The 14,763-nt window shown below is 42.8% G+C and overlaps 1 protein-coding gene across 4 annotated transcripts in view; it reads left to right on the top strand.

Moving 5' to 3' along the window:
- Positions 1-1,040: 1,040 nt before the first annotated feature.
- The window catches only part of col16a1 (collagen, type XVI, alpha 1), a 66,591-nt gene continuing 52,868 nt past the window's right edge, over positions 1,041-14,763 (top strand). For 2 of the 4 annotated variants that reach the window (XM_066717229.1, XM_066717228.1), the window contains exons 1-4: positions 1,041-1,308; positions 4,430-4,552; positions 11,089-11,163; positions 11,777-11,894. In XM_066717229.1, coding sequence (XP_066573326.1) covers positions 4,459-4,552; positions 11,089-11,163; positions 11,777-11,894 — 287 coding nt within the window. In that variant the 5' untranslated portion in view covers positions 1,041-1,308; positions 4,430-4,458. The remainder of the gene's footprint in view (positions 1,309-4,429; positions 4,553-11,088; positions 11,164-11,776; positions 11,895-14,763) is intronic. The other 2 variants (XM_066717231.1, XM_066717230.1) reach the window with 1 other exon arrangement.

Below are 14,763 nucleotides of genomic sequence, written 5' to 3'. Positions count from 1 at the left end.
CCTAAACCTTAAATATTTAAAGCACCCCCAGTGGTTTCTGTACAGCACTGTATTTATTTTAAATGCATTAGAAGTGTGTTAATTTTAAGTATTTATACCATGGCACACCTTTTTGTGCCTATTCGTGCAAGAAGAAACACTGATCTCATGACTTTACCTTAATGGCCTGAACTCTATGGAAGAAGCATATCTCTGCTTCACTCACTTTTTGCTCCAATTGTACACAGTTTACGTCAGAGAGATCTGTGGAGAGTTCTAGATTTCTAAAGGGCTGTAATCTGATTCTGCTATGAGTAGAAGAGAAACAAGGGAAAGTTTTCCTTTAGCCCGGATTGGAAGCAGTCCTGTCCTTTATCCTAAAGCCTTTTCAGCTGGTTCTTAATCTGTCAGCTATGATGTCATTTCCTTAAAAGAAATGGTAGTAAAATATTGTCTGAATGCTGGGGAACTGAGTGAATTACAACTTTGTGCCTGCTTGTTGATTTATAAATTGTGTTTTCTTGCTTTCAGAATGTTTTATTGTCAGGTTTTCCTGGAAAAGGTACTTTTTAAGTCTTGGTAACTGAATTGATGGATGTTACAGAGGACTGCAGAGGAATATACCCCAGGCAGAATTCAGGATAAATACTTAAAATAGGACTGCCAGTGTTTTGTAGTGTAGTATTTCCTTGCATCTTCCATGAAACCAAAAAATACAATTTTGACAGTTTTAACCACTTTCAAATCCAAGAAAGTGGCATTTTGCGCACACAAACAGAAAACCGTGATGTCTCAATTATTTCCTTGAGGTCTTTGAGTTTGCTTCTGTTACCCCTTGGGCAATTGTGTGACCTGGGGGTGACCCGAAAGATAATCTCAAAAACATATGAATCAATTCCGAAGACAGCAATTACCAAAAAAGAGTGAGAGAGAGAAAAGTGCAGCCTGCAGCGTATTTTCCAATTGTTGGACCAGGTGATGTCACTACACGTCTCACTGGAACTCCCAGAGAGAGAGAGAGAGAGAGAGAGAGAGAGAGAGAGAGAGAGAGAGAGAGAGAGAGAGAGAGAGAGAGAGAGAGAGAGAGAGAGAGAGAGAGACTTTTTTTTAATAGTGCAGTGGGAGAGAGAGAAAAAAAGTTGGGCAAGGCAAGGACATTTCTCCCCCTTTTTTTGTATCGCCGTGGAAAAAAAAACTTTCTCGCAAAGGAAACTTAATTACCAACGCTGTGGATATATCTTTTTTTCACTTTTTTTTTTTTTTTTTTAATGTATCCAGAATTGGCATTGATGAGGATCCATCTGAGCCGGGATTAATCAATTCTAATAGGTATGATCATCTTTGCATAGTTTTCTTGTCATGGGTATGTGAGAGCCGTAACGAGAGTATTGCGTCATATAAACTGTCCCTACACGTATATATGCGTGAGAAATATGTGTACAGACTACTTTAATATCAGAACTAGGAATTGACTTTTTTGCAAAACGCCGAGCAGACACGAGCTAGTGGTGCGTTTCTCTCATGTTAGTAGAAGAGTGGCTTTCTGTTGCAGCAGGGGACTGGGTTAAGCACTTCGCACTGGTTTGCTGGGGGATGCTGGATGCGCACTTCGACGAACGAGCAGCAAAACGGTGACAAAGGGCGCGTTGGTCTTGTAGCGCAGATTCCCGCAGTTCTGCACAGATCTGCAGGATTCCATCGATCCCATTGGCGGAGCGGCGCAGAACTGCGGATATCTGCGCTACATTTGGACACTTTGGGTATCCCTTTCCATGTCTCGCTGCTCAGCTCGGAAAATCGTATGTGTGCGGAATATGTCAAGTGTGTTGATATGTGCTTATTAACTTTGAATGGTGTATTGAATTTGCACAGCACCTACAAACACATCTGCATTTGGTTTTCATTAGGTGTAAGTAGCAATACATTGGTTTAATTGGCCGTACTAGTAACATTTAACATGCTGAATTTCCTCGATGAGGATGTTTGACACTGAGGTTAATATCCTAACAATAGTCATTATAACAAGTGAGCGGATGCACTAGCCTATTTTATGTATGTATTTGTTTGTTAAAAAAAGTATGATTTGGTTATTGTGTCGCCTTCTTGTGGCTGTGCTCTGCACTAGGCTGTTACAGTGAGCTTGAGAGATGTGTGTTTTTTTGTTCTGCAGCATCTTGCAGCTGTAAATCTCCTCCTAACGTGGTGTCTTGGGGGAGGGGGTTAAAAAGGCCCTTAAACACAGCTGTTAAAAAAGTGTGCGGGGTGGGTGGGCTGCAGATTGTCTGTGTTCCACTTTACCTGGGCAATTGACTTTGCTTTATTTAACTAATATGACAAAACACAGCGGAATGTTCCCTGTAAATATACAGTAACTTGTAACCATGCAAGTCATCACACATGTTTCAGCCTGGTATCAGTCAATAGCAGGCACGGGTCAGCCTGCAATCTACAACCGGATTCAGCAGGCAATGAAATCCTGCAGTCATGAAGAATGAGTAGATTAGCAACTGGAAAAAAAAATTGACCTTAACCCGCTAGGGAAGGGTCTGGCCGTGGGGATGAAACTATTAGAAACCACACACATGTAAACCGGCGACAGAAACACACACATGCTTACAAATACACGTAAACGCACACAAATACACAGGTGGAAGCTGGGCAGCTGTGGCAAGGCGTGATTGGGAGGAAGGAAGAGATGCAATGGATGCTGGGGATGAAGATTTTGATTTACCTATATTTAGAATAGGTAGGTGGGCCTGCAGTCATGGGGCGAGATTGACTGCAGGAGTGGAACCCACCCCAGCTTCGGCCTGAGTCTCTCGTGCAGCAGTCCTGTGGCTCTCTGCTCTACTGTCCAGCGTCTGGGGGATGTTCTACATCGTTACAGGTTATTGAGCTTGTGGAGCTCCAGGGGACCGTTTTGCTTGCACTTCTGATGCAGTGTGTATGCTGGCAAGCGGACGCACACAGGCCTACACTGTATAACCCGGAGCAACAGCAGAAGCATCCATTCCGCCTGAGCGTGTAATCCACCTATTTCAGCGGCACCGATCTGACCAGCTGGAGGTGCTGACCATGATTGAGAGAGGGAGAGGGAGAGGGAGAGAAGGAGAAGGGGAGAGAGAGGTAGAGAGAGTGAGCGAGCGAGCTTGGATTTTAATGCTGTGGGACCAAAATTTTTCACTCCCACTGTCACGAACAGGGCACAAACATATGAAGGTGTGAATGACTGTATTTTTCTTGTTGCCTGTTTTCTCCTTATATATATAATGTGTGTGTGTGTGTGTGTGTGTGTGTGTGGAAAGTAATATTCCTCTTGTGTAGTAGCATGATCCAATTCTGGTTTTGTGCTCCTTCAAAATTAGTTATTTGCCAGAAAAACATAAAAAGAATTCCCTTTAAAGCAACATCTGTACTTATCTACTTTTTTCCATGAATAAGTAACCAAAGCTCAAAATATTCAGCACCTGAGGCATGGTTCAGACTGCTAGGCAAAGAGAGTCTTTTCATCCTTTAATGGATTGAGTGGGTCTCTGAGCACAGGGTGCCAGACAGCGCCTAAGTGGTGTCCCCAATGCTGCAGCACAGTGGTAGGTAGAGGCTCTGAAACTGCAACACATGTATCTGGGAATTAGTCTCTTCTCTGTAGTCAGCAGGCATACTGAGCCCCTCGTGGGCCCACCGTGTGTCCTGCTCCTCCCTGGGCTGATTGCTTGAAGCTGCTGGTGTCTGTTTCAGCCTGACCTGTGCTCCTAATCTGCGACAGCATGCAAGGCTCAATCCTGTGCATCACAGAGTTCTTGCTGTGGCCCTTTGAGTTAGTTCGGTCTAACAAGTTAATATTCCGCCCTGGTTCAAAGGCGCTTTCGGCTCCCTTCTGTGACCAAATTAAGTCTAAATTGAGGCCAAAAGGAGCTTCGCACTGCCATGTCGCCCACACAGACTGAATTAGTGACTGGTGACTGGCTTGTGCTGATTCTACCATCAGTGCAGTACGAGAGCTAATTGAAATCTGTCAGTTTAACTTTTTCTCGTATTTTCCAAAATGTGATTTCTAATACATGGCAGAATGAGTCTGGACAGCCTGAATTCATCATTAAAGTAGCCTTGCTTCAAACCTTCCAAGCAAGCCAAACCGTGATTTCATTTGATAATAGAAACTTGCACTTCTGTTTTTTTTTTTCCTTTTAATATAATCACTGACATAAAGGCTTCAATCATTTGACCACCACTTAAGATGTTTCAACAAATACATTTTCGAAGCATCAGCGGCTTGGATTCCCTTCTTTTTTTGCTGGGATCCCTTCCAGTTCCCAGATGGCTCGAGTTGCAGAAGCCATGTCAGGGTGTCCAAGAGGAGGTTGTGTGGAGAGGAGTGACTGGGAGAGCGCTCTGGTTCAGCGGCAGCTAGTTCACACGTCTGTCTGCGTTCCTTCCTTGCCTTGTCTAGGTGGGAGCGGTGCTGCTGACAAACGGACCATGTGGATTGCCTGGTCTCCAGTAGTCCCAGTGGTGCTATGGCTGCTGAACACGATATCCCAGAGTGAGGCGGTCCTGCTGTCCTCCAGCACAGGTATGTGTTAGTATTCAGCTCTTTGGTTGCACAATAGCTGAAATCTCCACCCCCTTGAATCATGCCTCATAAGGGTCAGTTATTTCCTGGTAACAACACGATTATACATACATGGATACTAACTTTTATTATCATTCAAACTGCCATCTCTCAGGCAGACCTCCATCACTATAACTGGCCCATACATCTGTTACAGAAGCACAAAGCCAGTGTATACTGGTGGCTTGCATCTGCATTGTTTTGCAAGCTACGTTATATCAGAGATTATATCAGTCTTTGTGTAAACACTGCTCGTTTTCATGTGGCAGTGCTGAGCTGCCTTTTTTGTTTTATTTATTTATTCATATTTTTTAATACACATTTTCTAACTACTGCCTGTCTCTGCATGCAGTGAAAAAATGAAATGTCCTGCGTGTTCTCTCTGTGTGCCTTGATTGACACAGAAAAGGAGAAAAGCATACATGTTGCTTTCCTGGATGTAAAGATAAGCTTTTAGGAGTTCTATTCATTTATATGTGGGGGAAAAGGAAACTAGAACTACCACTAAATTCCCCACCAGGCTTTGCTGTTCATCATTCATAATTTCAATCGCTAAGTGGAGCTTTGGAGCGGAAAGAGAAATTCTTCTTGGGTTTTGACGATTAAAACTGTCTGCTAACCTCTTCTTTCTGCTGCTCTGACTACTGTGGTTAAGGACACGTCTGTTCAAAGGGGAGCCCCAGTTTGGTAAAAGAGAAATGGAGATAGGAAAAATGGGGCTGTGCATGTTCATCCATTTATTTTCAATGCTGATGAGTCATTTTTGGCAGTTTTTCAGGTCAAAGATTATGCAAATTTTCCACAGCTGAATGCTTAACCCATCACACCGCCGAGAAAAAGGGACAGAAAATCAAAAGGCATTTCGCCCCAGAACAGTCTCCCTCCCATTTACACGTAGCTAGAGGCAATGCAAGTATGGACTGGAGAATTTATATATTTGATTTGGCGGTTAATTTTAGGAAACCGTTTGCAGTTTCTTTCCCCGCCTCCACTATTATGATTGTTGGAAAAAAAAATCTGGAGCTATCCTGCAAAATGTTTTTCTTGGTGGAGGCCGGCGTGTACAGTGGCTAGCGTCCTCGTGCTCCCTCATGAATTGATCCTGTGCAGACGAGCTCGGCGTTGAGTGTGGAGCTGTTGGCTGGTTCTGGCTGGGGTCTGAGTGTGGGTAACCCAGATGGCAGGCCTGAGGTCTGAGGTTTGAGTCAGCCAGGCAGAGAAGGCCTCTCATCAGCTCGCTCTCCTAACAGCAGGGTGACGGATCCCCAGCACCCATCCCCGTCCTGTACAGCGCTCCCTGACACACCAGGACTCAATCTTGGTTCCCAGGGAAGGATGGTATTGATGTACAAATGGAGTGAAGGTTTCCAGTGCGTCTTTTGCAGAGGTTTCAGAGTGTCTTGTTATTATTATTTTTTTCCCTTTTTTGTATTGTTCTGCAACGGAAGACGTCTGGGTTCCCTTTGTATTAGTCACAGGGACACATTGGCCAGCTGGCTGGCTGCTATGCTGGGAACAGGCAGTAGAATAGCTTTCAGATGACTTTCCAGATAACGGTGTTCTGGTTTATTATAAAATATATATTTTTTTGTTTTTGTCGTAATTTTTGGAGTGATTGACAGTTTATTTGCAGGTAATATTCATCATTGCCGTTAATTATAAGCAGTGGAGTATTTTGCAATTGATGTGCAGCCCGTGACTCAAGACTACGAATTTAGGATTTACAAACCTGTATCTGTGTGTATCTGTATCTGTATCTGTGTGTCAGAACCCCAGTATAGTGATATAGTGAGTCCAGTGTGGCTTTCTCTTCCACTCTTCTCTTCGTCACTGATGCTCTCTCTCTCTCTCTCTCTGTGTGTCAGAGTTTTTCCTTTCGTCTCTGAGAGCACCCCTTGTCTTTCAATGTTTCCATACCATTACAGCAATGGAAACTTGTGGTTTTCCCCAATTTTTTTATTATTATTTTTTTTACTCTCTGCTTTTCCATTCAGTTTATGCTACCACAAAATCCAAACTGCTCTTTGTCTGGGTTGGAACAGAGACATAGAAGCCCTTCAGATCATCTGGCATATTTTAAGGAAAATGAATGAGAAACATGTTACTGAACAGCGCAGAAGACAAGCTGGAATATGTTTTTGTTTTGTGAGGATGATTCATATTTGCTGATGTTAGGTGTTAGACGATATTAATTATATTTATTAATTAGAACACCAAGTTATAAACATTGAGGTAAAAATGTTTAATTTAACAACTGATAACTAGAATAATTTTTTCTTCTTATATTTACTTTTGATTTTGCACCACAATGCATTATTCTTGGGGAGGGGGTATACATATATTGCCAAAGCGAAGGAAACTTATCTCCACCCCTAGATAAAGAAGTGCAGGGTTTTTAATTATTTATGGCTGAATTAACTTGCAAGTGCTTTGGAAAAATCACGTCAACACAAGAAAAACAAATAGTGGGCCAGGTATGTGTGTCTGGGTGGGCTCAGACAGCCAAGGTGTTCACGTAACACCCAGATGCAAAAGAACACAAGACACTCTGAGAATAAGGTTTGAAATGGTGGCCCTTTGCAATGTGTTTGAGCTGCACTGTTGGATCTCAGTCACCATTTCATCTTTTCAATATGGATTCTCAGTGCATATAAAACTCATTAAACTTGCTGTGTGTTAAAATGCATATCCCTGAGATCAGCGTGTGTCACTGGGCATCAGTGCTGTGAAGCGGTGGTTAGGAATATGTACTCGTAACCAGAGAGCGATGTGTTGCAATCCCTGTTGAGAGATTGCGGTCCTTCACCTGGATCAAAAGTACCTTCTCAACTTGTGCCAGTGAAATATGTATAAATGGGCACATGCAAGTGTGTTGGGATGAAAAGCATCAGCCAGAAACATTATCAATTGTAATACAATCTGTTGTTCTGGTTGTTAGCAGGTCTTTATTTAGCAGAATCCCTTGTCCAAACTGCATAGAGCCAATAAAGTCATTCAAGAGGCGGAACAGAAATATGGCACTGAGCATACAGGAAGTATGTGACGTGTTGATCCTAGTTTTAGAATCCTGGAATGTGCTGGACATGTTCCAGACAAGATGGTGCATATTGTGTAATGACCAAACTGTGTGTTATGACCCTGCATCGAAATCTTGGCCTGCAGCGCGCAGTTGTTTTGGTCTCTATATTTTAAAGTCTATATACAGTGTGTGTGTATGTATATACATCTCTGTGAAAAACTGAGACCACTTAACATTGATTTCTGAACTTGGAGTGGTCTCTTAATTTTTTCCAGAGCTGTATATATACGCACACACACACGCACACACACTACTGTGCAAAAGTTTTAGGCAGGTGTGAAAAAATTCTGTAAAGTAAGAATGCTTTAAAGTAAGTGAGTGAACAGAAGAAAAATCTACATCAAATCCATATTTGGTGTGACCAACCTTTGCCTTCAAAACAGCATCAATTCTTCTAGGTACACTTGCACACAGTTTTTGAAGGAACTCAGCAGGTAGGTTAGTCCAAACATCTTGGAGAACTAACCACAGTTCTTCTGTGGATTTAGGCAGCCTCAGTTGCTTCTCTCTCTTCATGTAATCCCTGACAGACTCGATGATTTTCATCACTTCCAGGACTCCTTGTTCTTCTTTACGCAGAAGATAGTTCTTAATGACTTTTGCTGTATGTTTGGGGTCGTTGTCATGCTGCAGAATATATTTGGGGCCAATCAGATGCCTCCTTGATGGTATTGCATGATGGATAAGTATCTGCCTGTACTTCTCAGCATTGAGGAGACCATTAATTCTGACCAAATCCCCAACTCCATTTGCAGCAATGCAGCCCCAAACTTGCAAGGAACCTCCACCATGCTTCACTGTTGCCTGCAGACACTCATTCGTGTATCACTCTCCAGCCATTTGGTGAACAAACTACCTTCTGCTACAGCCAAATATTTCACATTTTGACTCATCAGTCCAGAGCACCTGCTGCCATTTTTCTGCACCACAGTTCCTGTGTTTTTGTGCATAGTTGAGTCGCTTGGCCTTGTTTCCACGTCGGAGGTATGGCTTTTTGGCCGCAAGTCTTCCACGAAGGCCACTTCTGACCAGACTTCTTCAGACAGTAGATGGGTTTACCAGGGTCCCACTGTTTTCTGCCAATTCTGAGCTGATGGCACTGCTGGACATCTTCCAATTACGAAGGGAAGTAAGCATGATGAGTCTTTCATCTGCTGCAGTAAGTTTCCTTGGCCGACCACTGCGTCTACGGTCCTCAACATTGCCCATTTCTTTGTGCTTCTTCAAAAGAGCTTGGACAGCACATCTGGAAACCCTTGTCTTCCTTGAAATGTCTGCCTGGGAGAGACCTTGCTGATGCAGTATAACTACCTTGTGTCTTGTTGCCGTGCTCAGTCTTGCCATGGTGTATGACATTTGACAGTAAACTGTCTTCATCAACCTCACCTTGTTAGCTGAGTTTGGCTGTTCCTCACCCAGTTTTATTCCTCCTACGCAGCTGTTTCTGTTTCAGTTAATGATTGTATTTCAACCTACATATTGAACTGATGATCACTAGCACCTGTCTGGTATAATTGTTTAATCATATACCTGACTTTGTGCAAGTGTACCTAGAAGAATTGATGCTGTTTTGAAGGCAAAGGGTGGTCACACCAAATATGGATTTGATTTAGATTTTTCTTCTGTTCACTCACTTTGCATTTAGTTAATTGATAAATTTTATCTATTAACATGTCTATTTTTGAAAGCATTCTTACTTTACAGCATTTTTTCACACCTGCCTAAAACTTTTGCACAGTACTGTGTATATATATATATAAAAAATTAAGAGACCACTTAACATTGATTTCTGAACTTGGAGTGGTCTCTTAATTTTTTCCAGAGCTGTATATATCTATATATATACATACATACTGTATACATTATACAAACTCTGTCCTGCTTTAAATTCACTAGCCACTTTGCAGTCTGCCTCCCCAGCCCCTCCCCATTATCTTTGGACAGAACCCAGGGATATTTGGCACCACCTGACGCAATGCAAAATTTTGTCACATCCTGCAGTGCCACTGCAAGCAGTAGTGCAGGGAGTCGGGAGCGAGAGACCCTGCCTTTGAACCGGCACAGGGCACTTGCCTGGGAATGCTGTGTAATGGAACGCAGTGCAGTCCCTCGATCTCTCCTGCGGCTCAGTGAACACATTTAGTTTGACAGTAATGTGTCATGCACTGCCAAAACTATTTTTATACACTATTTAGCTAAAAATACAAAAGTTGTATTATATTATATTTCCAAAGAAAGAGGACTCTGCAATCACCTCAAGAATTCCAATATTAAACTAGATGCTTAGATTCAGGGGTTTTCTGGCTTTCCCTCCATTGCAGCAATCAGCCTTTTTGGTTTTGTTTGTTTCTTTTCTTTTCTTTCTTTTTTTCTTTTTTCTCTTCCTTTTCTTCTATGGCAAAGACAAATAGACTCGTATGTTCTTGTCTCCAGGCACTAGTACAATTTGATAAATAGGAAGCTCTAAAATAATGTATTTCTCGCCCCAAACCACAAACAGAAATTTGATTAGAGGAAACAAATGCAGCCAAGATTGCTGCCCCTGTCTTGTCACTTATTTAATAATGGTGTTTCAGCAGAGAAAGCTCTCAAAGTGTGTAGTTCCCATCATCAGTGTTTAACTTACACAGGGCTTAATTAATTGCTTAAACATCCCAGACGCAGACATGGTTAACTCATTGAGTAAGAGATTTTTTTTATTTTTTTTATTTTTGCATACTCTGTAATCTTAATTATAGCATTTAAAAAAATCTGCCAGTTGTCTCTGAGTCATGAGACTGCTGCTTTTCTCCTTTAAAAAACATGTGTATCTGATAAGAAAAGGATCCCTTTCTACTCCCAGACACATTTTTTTAATGTATCTTTTCTGCATGCTGAGGAAAATGTATTAGAAAATAAACTTTTTTTTTTCTTGCTGGTTATCGGAGCTTTGTCTGGCTGCTTCTCAGAAAAGTTGACTGAGTAAAGTCTGGCTCATTGCTTCCAGGCAAAGCCTAGCCTGCTCTTACATGGTGGTAAGGCTGGTTCTGTTTAATCCTGTCCCAGATACCCAACCCTTCCATTGCGTCCTTGAGTGATTGTGTTTCAGACTACAGGACACAGTGATAGCCTTGACATGAGTATCTAGCACAACAAAGCTGGCCCATGTGTCTCTCTCTCTGAGAATTTCATCTCAAGAATCCAGAATGCCGGTTTCAGCTCCATGGCGGGGTTAGTTTAGTGCCGACCCCCCATTACAACTCTGTAAAGATTAACTTCTTCTATTTGTTTTTCTTTACCAGTTATGGTTTGCCTATTTTGTGCGTTTTCGCTGTTTTGTATTTTTCGAACTCATCAACAACGTTTTTATGAGTATTCCTCTACAGTTGTTCCCCCCTACTCTCTGACCGATGGTGCTGTGTGCTGTGTCTTTCTGCAGGTGTTCGTTGCCCGTTGTTGCAGGTAGAAGAATGGAAATTCCCACAGACGGCTGAGCTGCGACAGAACATCACAGGTACGCTGTAAATCATCTTTAGCTTAATGTAGGGAAAGAAGGTGAAATGAGAGAGAAGCAAGAGAACCTAAAAAAGTTGTTAAGCTGGCCTGTTTATCCAGGGTGTCTCATTCAATAAATACTTTTGTCCCATGTTCTGCGCATACACAGTGTTACAAAGGAAACATCACTGTGACAAATCATCTACACATTACAGTGAATTAAAAGTTTCAGAGGATATTATGTAAGCAAAATGGGATAAGCACTTCCAGCAAACGTACAGCAACACCTCATCTGGTAGAAACGGCAATGTAAAATATGCAAACACAGGAAGACAACAAATCGCTTTTAAAAGAATTCCTGCATGGACTGGATCCAGAATAAAGCCTTATTGAGTCTTCAAACTCTTCCAGGTGGCTAGGAGTCAATAGGCAGCTAAAGAAACTCTGAGCATCAAAACACAGATGGTGGTAAAGCCTCCTCTCTTATCTCTTCAGGAAGTGTTAGATGTTAGATGCCCTGCGACTTGCCGAAAGGTGGGGGGGCTTAGCTTAGGGCTTGGCAATCAGATCAAGACCTCTTATCATTGGAAAATATGTTGTCTGATCTACTCTCTCTTTATTTTCCTGAACAGGCTTCAATTTGGTGAGGAAGTTTGCTCTGCTAAAGACGCCAGAGGTTAAGAAGATCAGAAACCCGCGAGGACCCGTCATCCTCAGGCTGGGCAACGTCTCACTGAACAAACCCACTGAGTAAGACCTCCTGCCCTTCCCTGCCATCCACGGCTTCCCCGAGACCACGCCCTAGCCCTGTCCAGCTCTGACCTGCATTGATCAGGGGGAGAGGAGGGAGAAAGAAAGAGAAAGAAAAAGGACGGGGTGGGGTGGGGGGGTATAGACCTGCAGACGAAGAAGAGGCAGAAGGAGAGGATTAAAGGAAGAAGGGAACAGATTTAAACAGATAAGGAAAGGAGAGAATTAATCCCTGGGGTGTGGTTTCCAGTTGAAAGACTTTTGTGAGGTCCATGCAGTCTTTGCTGTCCCTATTTACACGTATCAATCGATCATTTAAAACCCCTCTCTGTTGCCGTAACAGATGTACACTGTGCCAGTTACTGTTCGCTCAGCATAACACGTGTTCAGCTTTTACTGTCTACAGGCTTCCTTGTACATAATAAAAAGCCTGTAATGTTGCCAGGGCTGGGAATATAATGATGTTGGCAGAGGCAGTCCCCCATAACTGTGCTGGATATGTAGAGGAGTGCTGACATTACATTCCAGGTTTGTATTAACCCTGTAAATCCCATTAATTCCTGCAAAGAGTGGGACTGTGACTTCTCTGGCACAGGCAGCCCCCAGGCAAGGCAGGGAGGGGCTTGTACAGGAGACTCACAGCCCATTCCCAGCTCTCCATTCGATGGCAGCTCAAGAGAGGCCTGAAAGTGTTTTGAATGGCTGGCTGCCAAGGAAAAAATTGTGTTCACGTTTCTGAGATTGTTCCCCAGTCTTTTTTTACCTTTTTTATTTAATCCTTATAAGGTGCTCGGACGTCTGATAGTCTGATGTAAAATCCAGCTAATGGGATAGACAATAAAACTAAGCTGGTTGTTTTTCACTGTTGAAAGCAAGATATGCCATCAATACATAGAAACTCCACAGGTTGCGTTAGGAATTCGGTGCATCGTTTCTGTGTCCTTCTTGCTGGCTCCCTGCCACATTGGCCCTTCTCTCCCTCCCCTCTTCTCCCTTTCTGGCTCCATATCAAAGTCATTCCAAAGCTGGAGCATCAGCTGGCCCCATCTGGCTTCAAGGATGCAGGAAAGCACATCTGGAGCAAAATTGAAACTGGGGCTGTAGTCACCAAACATCTGCAAATTCATCCCCGTAGTTTTTTTACGCTTTTAGTCTCTTGTTCTTAATCATCTTTGTCATTTCTTTGTTGTTTATTTTTGTGCTTTATCTTTTAAAGTAAATACATGACTTGAGAATGTGGACTTGCAGAGTCAAAACTGAGGCTTGCGGTTTCATTGCACTCATTCTGTATGTCTCATGCCCAGTTAAGCAGAGTCTCTGTCCGTGCAGACCATTGTTAACTGTGAACTGCAGCCTAAGTGCTGTGCGCTGTAGACATTGTCTTCAGTAGGGAGGCTGCTGGTGCATCTCTGATTTACACTGACATTCTCCACATTGTCAGTCTCGCCAGGTGGACACGGAGGTGTGATTTAGTTTCCAATCGCTGAGTACCTTGACAGGGCCAGGACTGTGGCTGCAGATCCATTAGCGTGCTTTAAGAGATCTGATGAGCTGGTTGCATCAGAGCACTGACTCATTGGTTTGTAGTTGCTTACAGCTCTTATTATGTATCTGTATCTGTGTGTGCGCCTGCGTGCGCACGTGCGTGTGTGCGTGTGTGTGTGTAATTGGGACATTTTTAAGTCGGCATTACTAAAAAGTCAATATTTGAGCAATGAAAAATAAGTTAATTTGAAACTAAAAACAAAAAATAAAGGCAGTCTGAAAATTGGAGCCCAAAGTACAGCACTTGACACCAGTACAACAGTCAGATCAGTGTCTCTTCTCTTGTGAGTTGCAAGGTGAGTACAAGGCCCAGTTGTAATACGATACTGTTGGAAGTGCAGGGAGCCCGCTGTGCTGGAAGATAACATAGATAGCTGGTTGCTGTCTCTCTCCAGCGCTGAGATCAGAGAAGCAAGAGAGAAGATGAAACTTCAGAAGTGGGAGGAGTGAAGACAAGGAGAGCCAAAGGGTTGGAGATGATGCAATAGAGGGAAGAGAGGCAGGGAAAGGGTCAGAGGAAACGCTTTTACCAGAGGGTAGGAATAAAGAACAGTGCAGAGGGAAGGGGATTGGGAATGGGTTGCTTCTCACACACACACACACCTCCTCCCTCCCCCACAGCACTCGCTTACTCAGATTAAGATTTCTAATACAACATGCGGTGTTGTGAAATTCATTTATCTTGCTTCCAAGTCTGGACTTCAGCTGTATTTCGCTTCACTTGTGACTGAGAGGTGAGAGAAGGAGAAGGAAACCAGTCTCTATTTTTACAATTCAAGCACTTCTGAGAAAACACCTTTTTTTTCCAACATTTTCCATAATTCTCTCTCTCTCTCTCTGAAGAAGTTCAGCAAACATGAGTTTGACCTTTTGTGATTGTGATTTTGAGATCTGGACTGTGCAACAGCAGTGCTATTTATAAATCCAGTTTTTCCTGTAAACTATACATTCACGTCCTTCATGTGCACAATACTCACAACAAACGATAGTATTATTTCGACTTTTTCACTATTAAACCAAAATACTTTTTTTTCCATTCGCTTTTTTCTCCCCCCAAGGTCTACTTAGCCATCCTAAAAAGTAGTATTTATCTTTGTCTTGGGAGAGCATCTAACTTCATCTTGTTTTACACTAGGCCCCTTAGCTATTTCTCCTAAAAACCAGTTGGAACATGCTGCCCCCTTCCTGTCCTCAGAGCTGGTCTGTATATTTTGGGTTCAATGCAGGGAAGGCTGACTTTGTTTAGACTGGATTTCATCTGGGCCGCTTTTTGCCGTGCCGCCAGGGAGTTATTTCCTTTGGAACGTCTCTGCACTGAGATAAA

This window comes from Amia ocellicauda, chromosome 11 (assembly GCF_036373705.1).
Source record: "Amia ocellicauda isolate fAmiCal2 chromosome 11, fAmiCal2.hap1, whole genome shotgun sequence".
NCBI lineage: Eukaryota > Metazoa > Chordata > Actinopteri > Amiiformes > Amiidae > Amia > Amia ocellicauda.
Note: the sequence above shows the minus strand (reverse complement) of the source record. Positions and strands in the feature narration are given on the sequence as shown.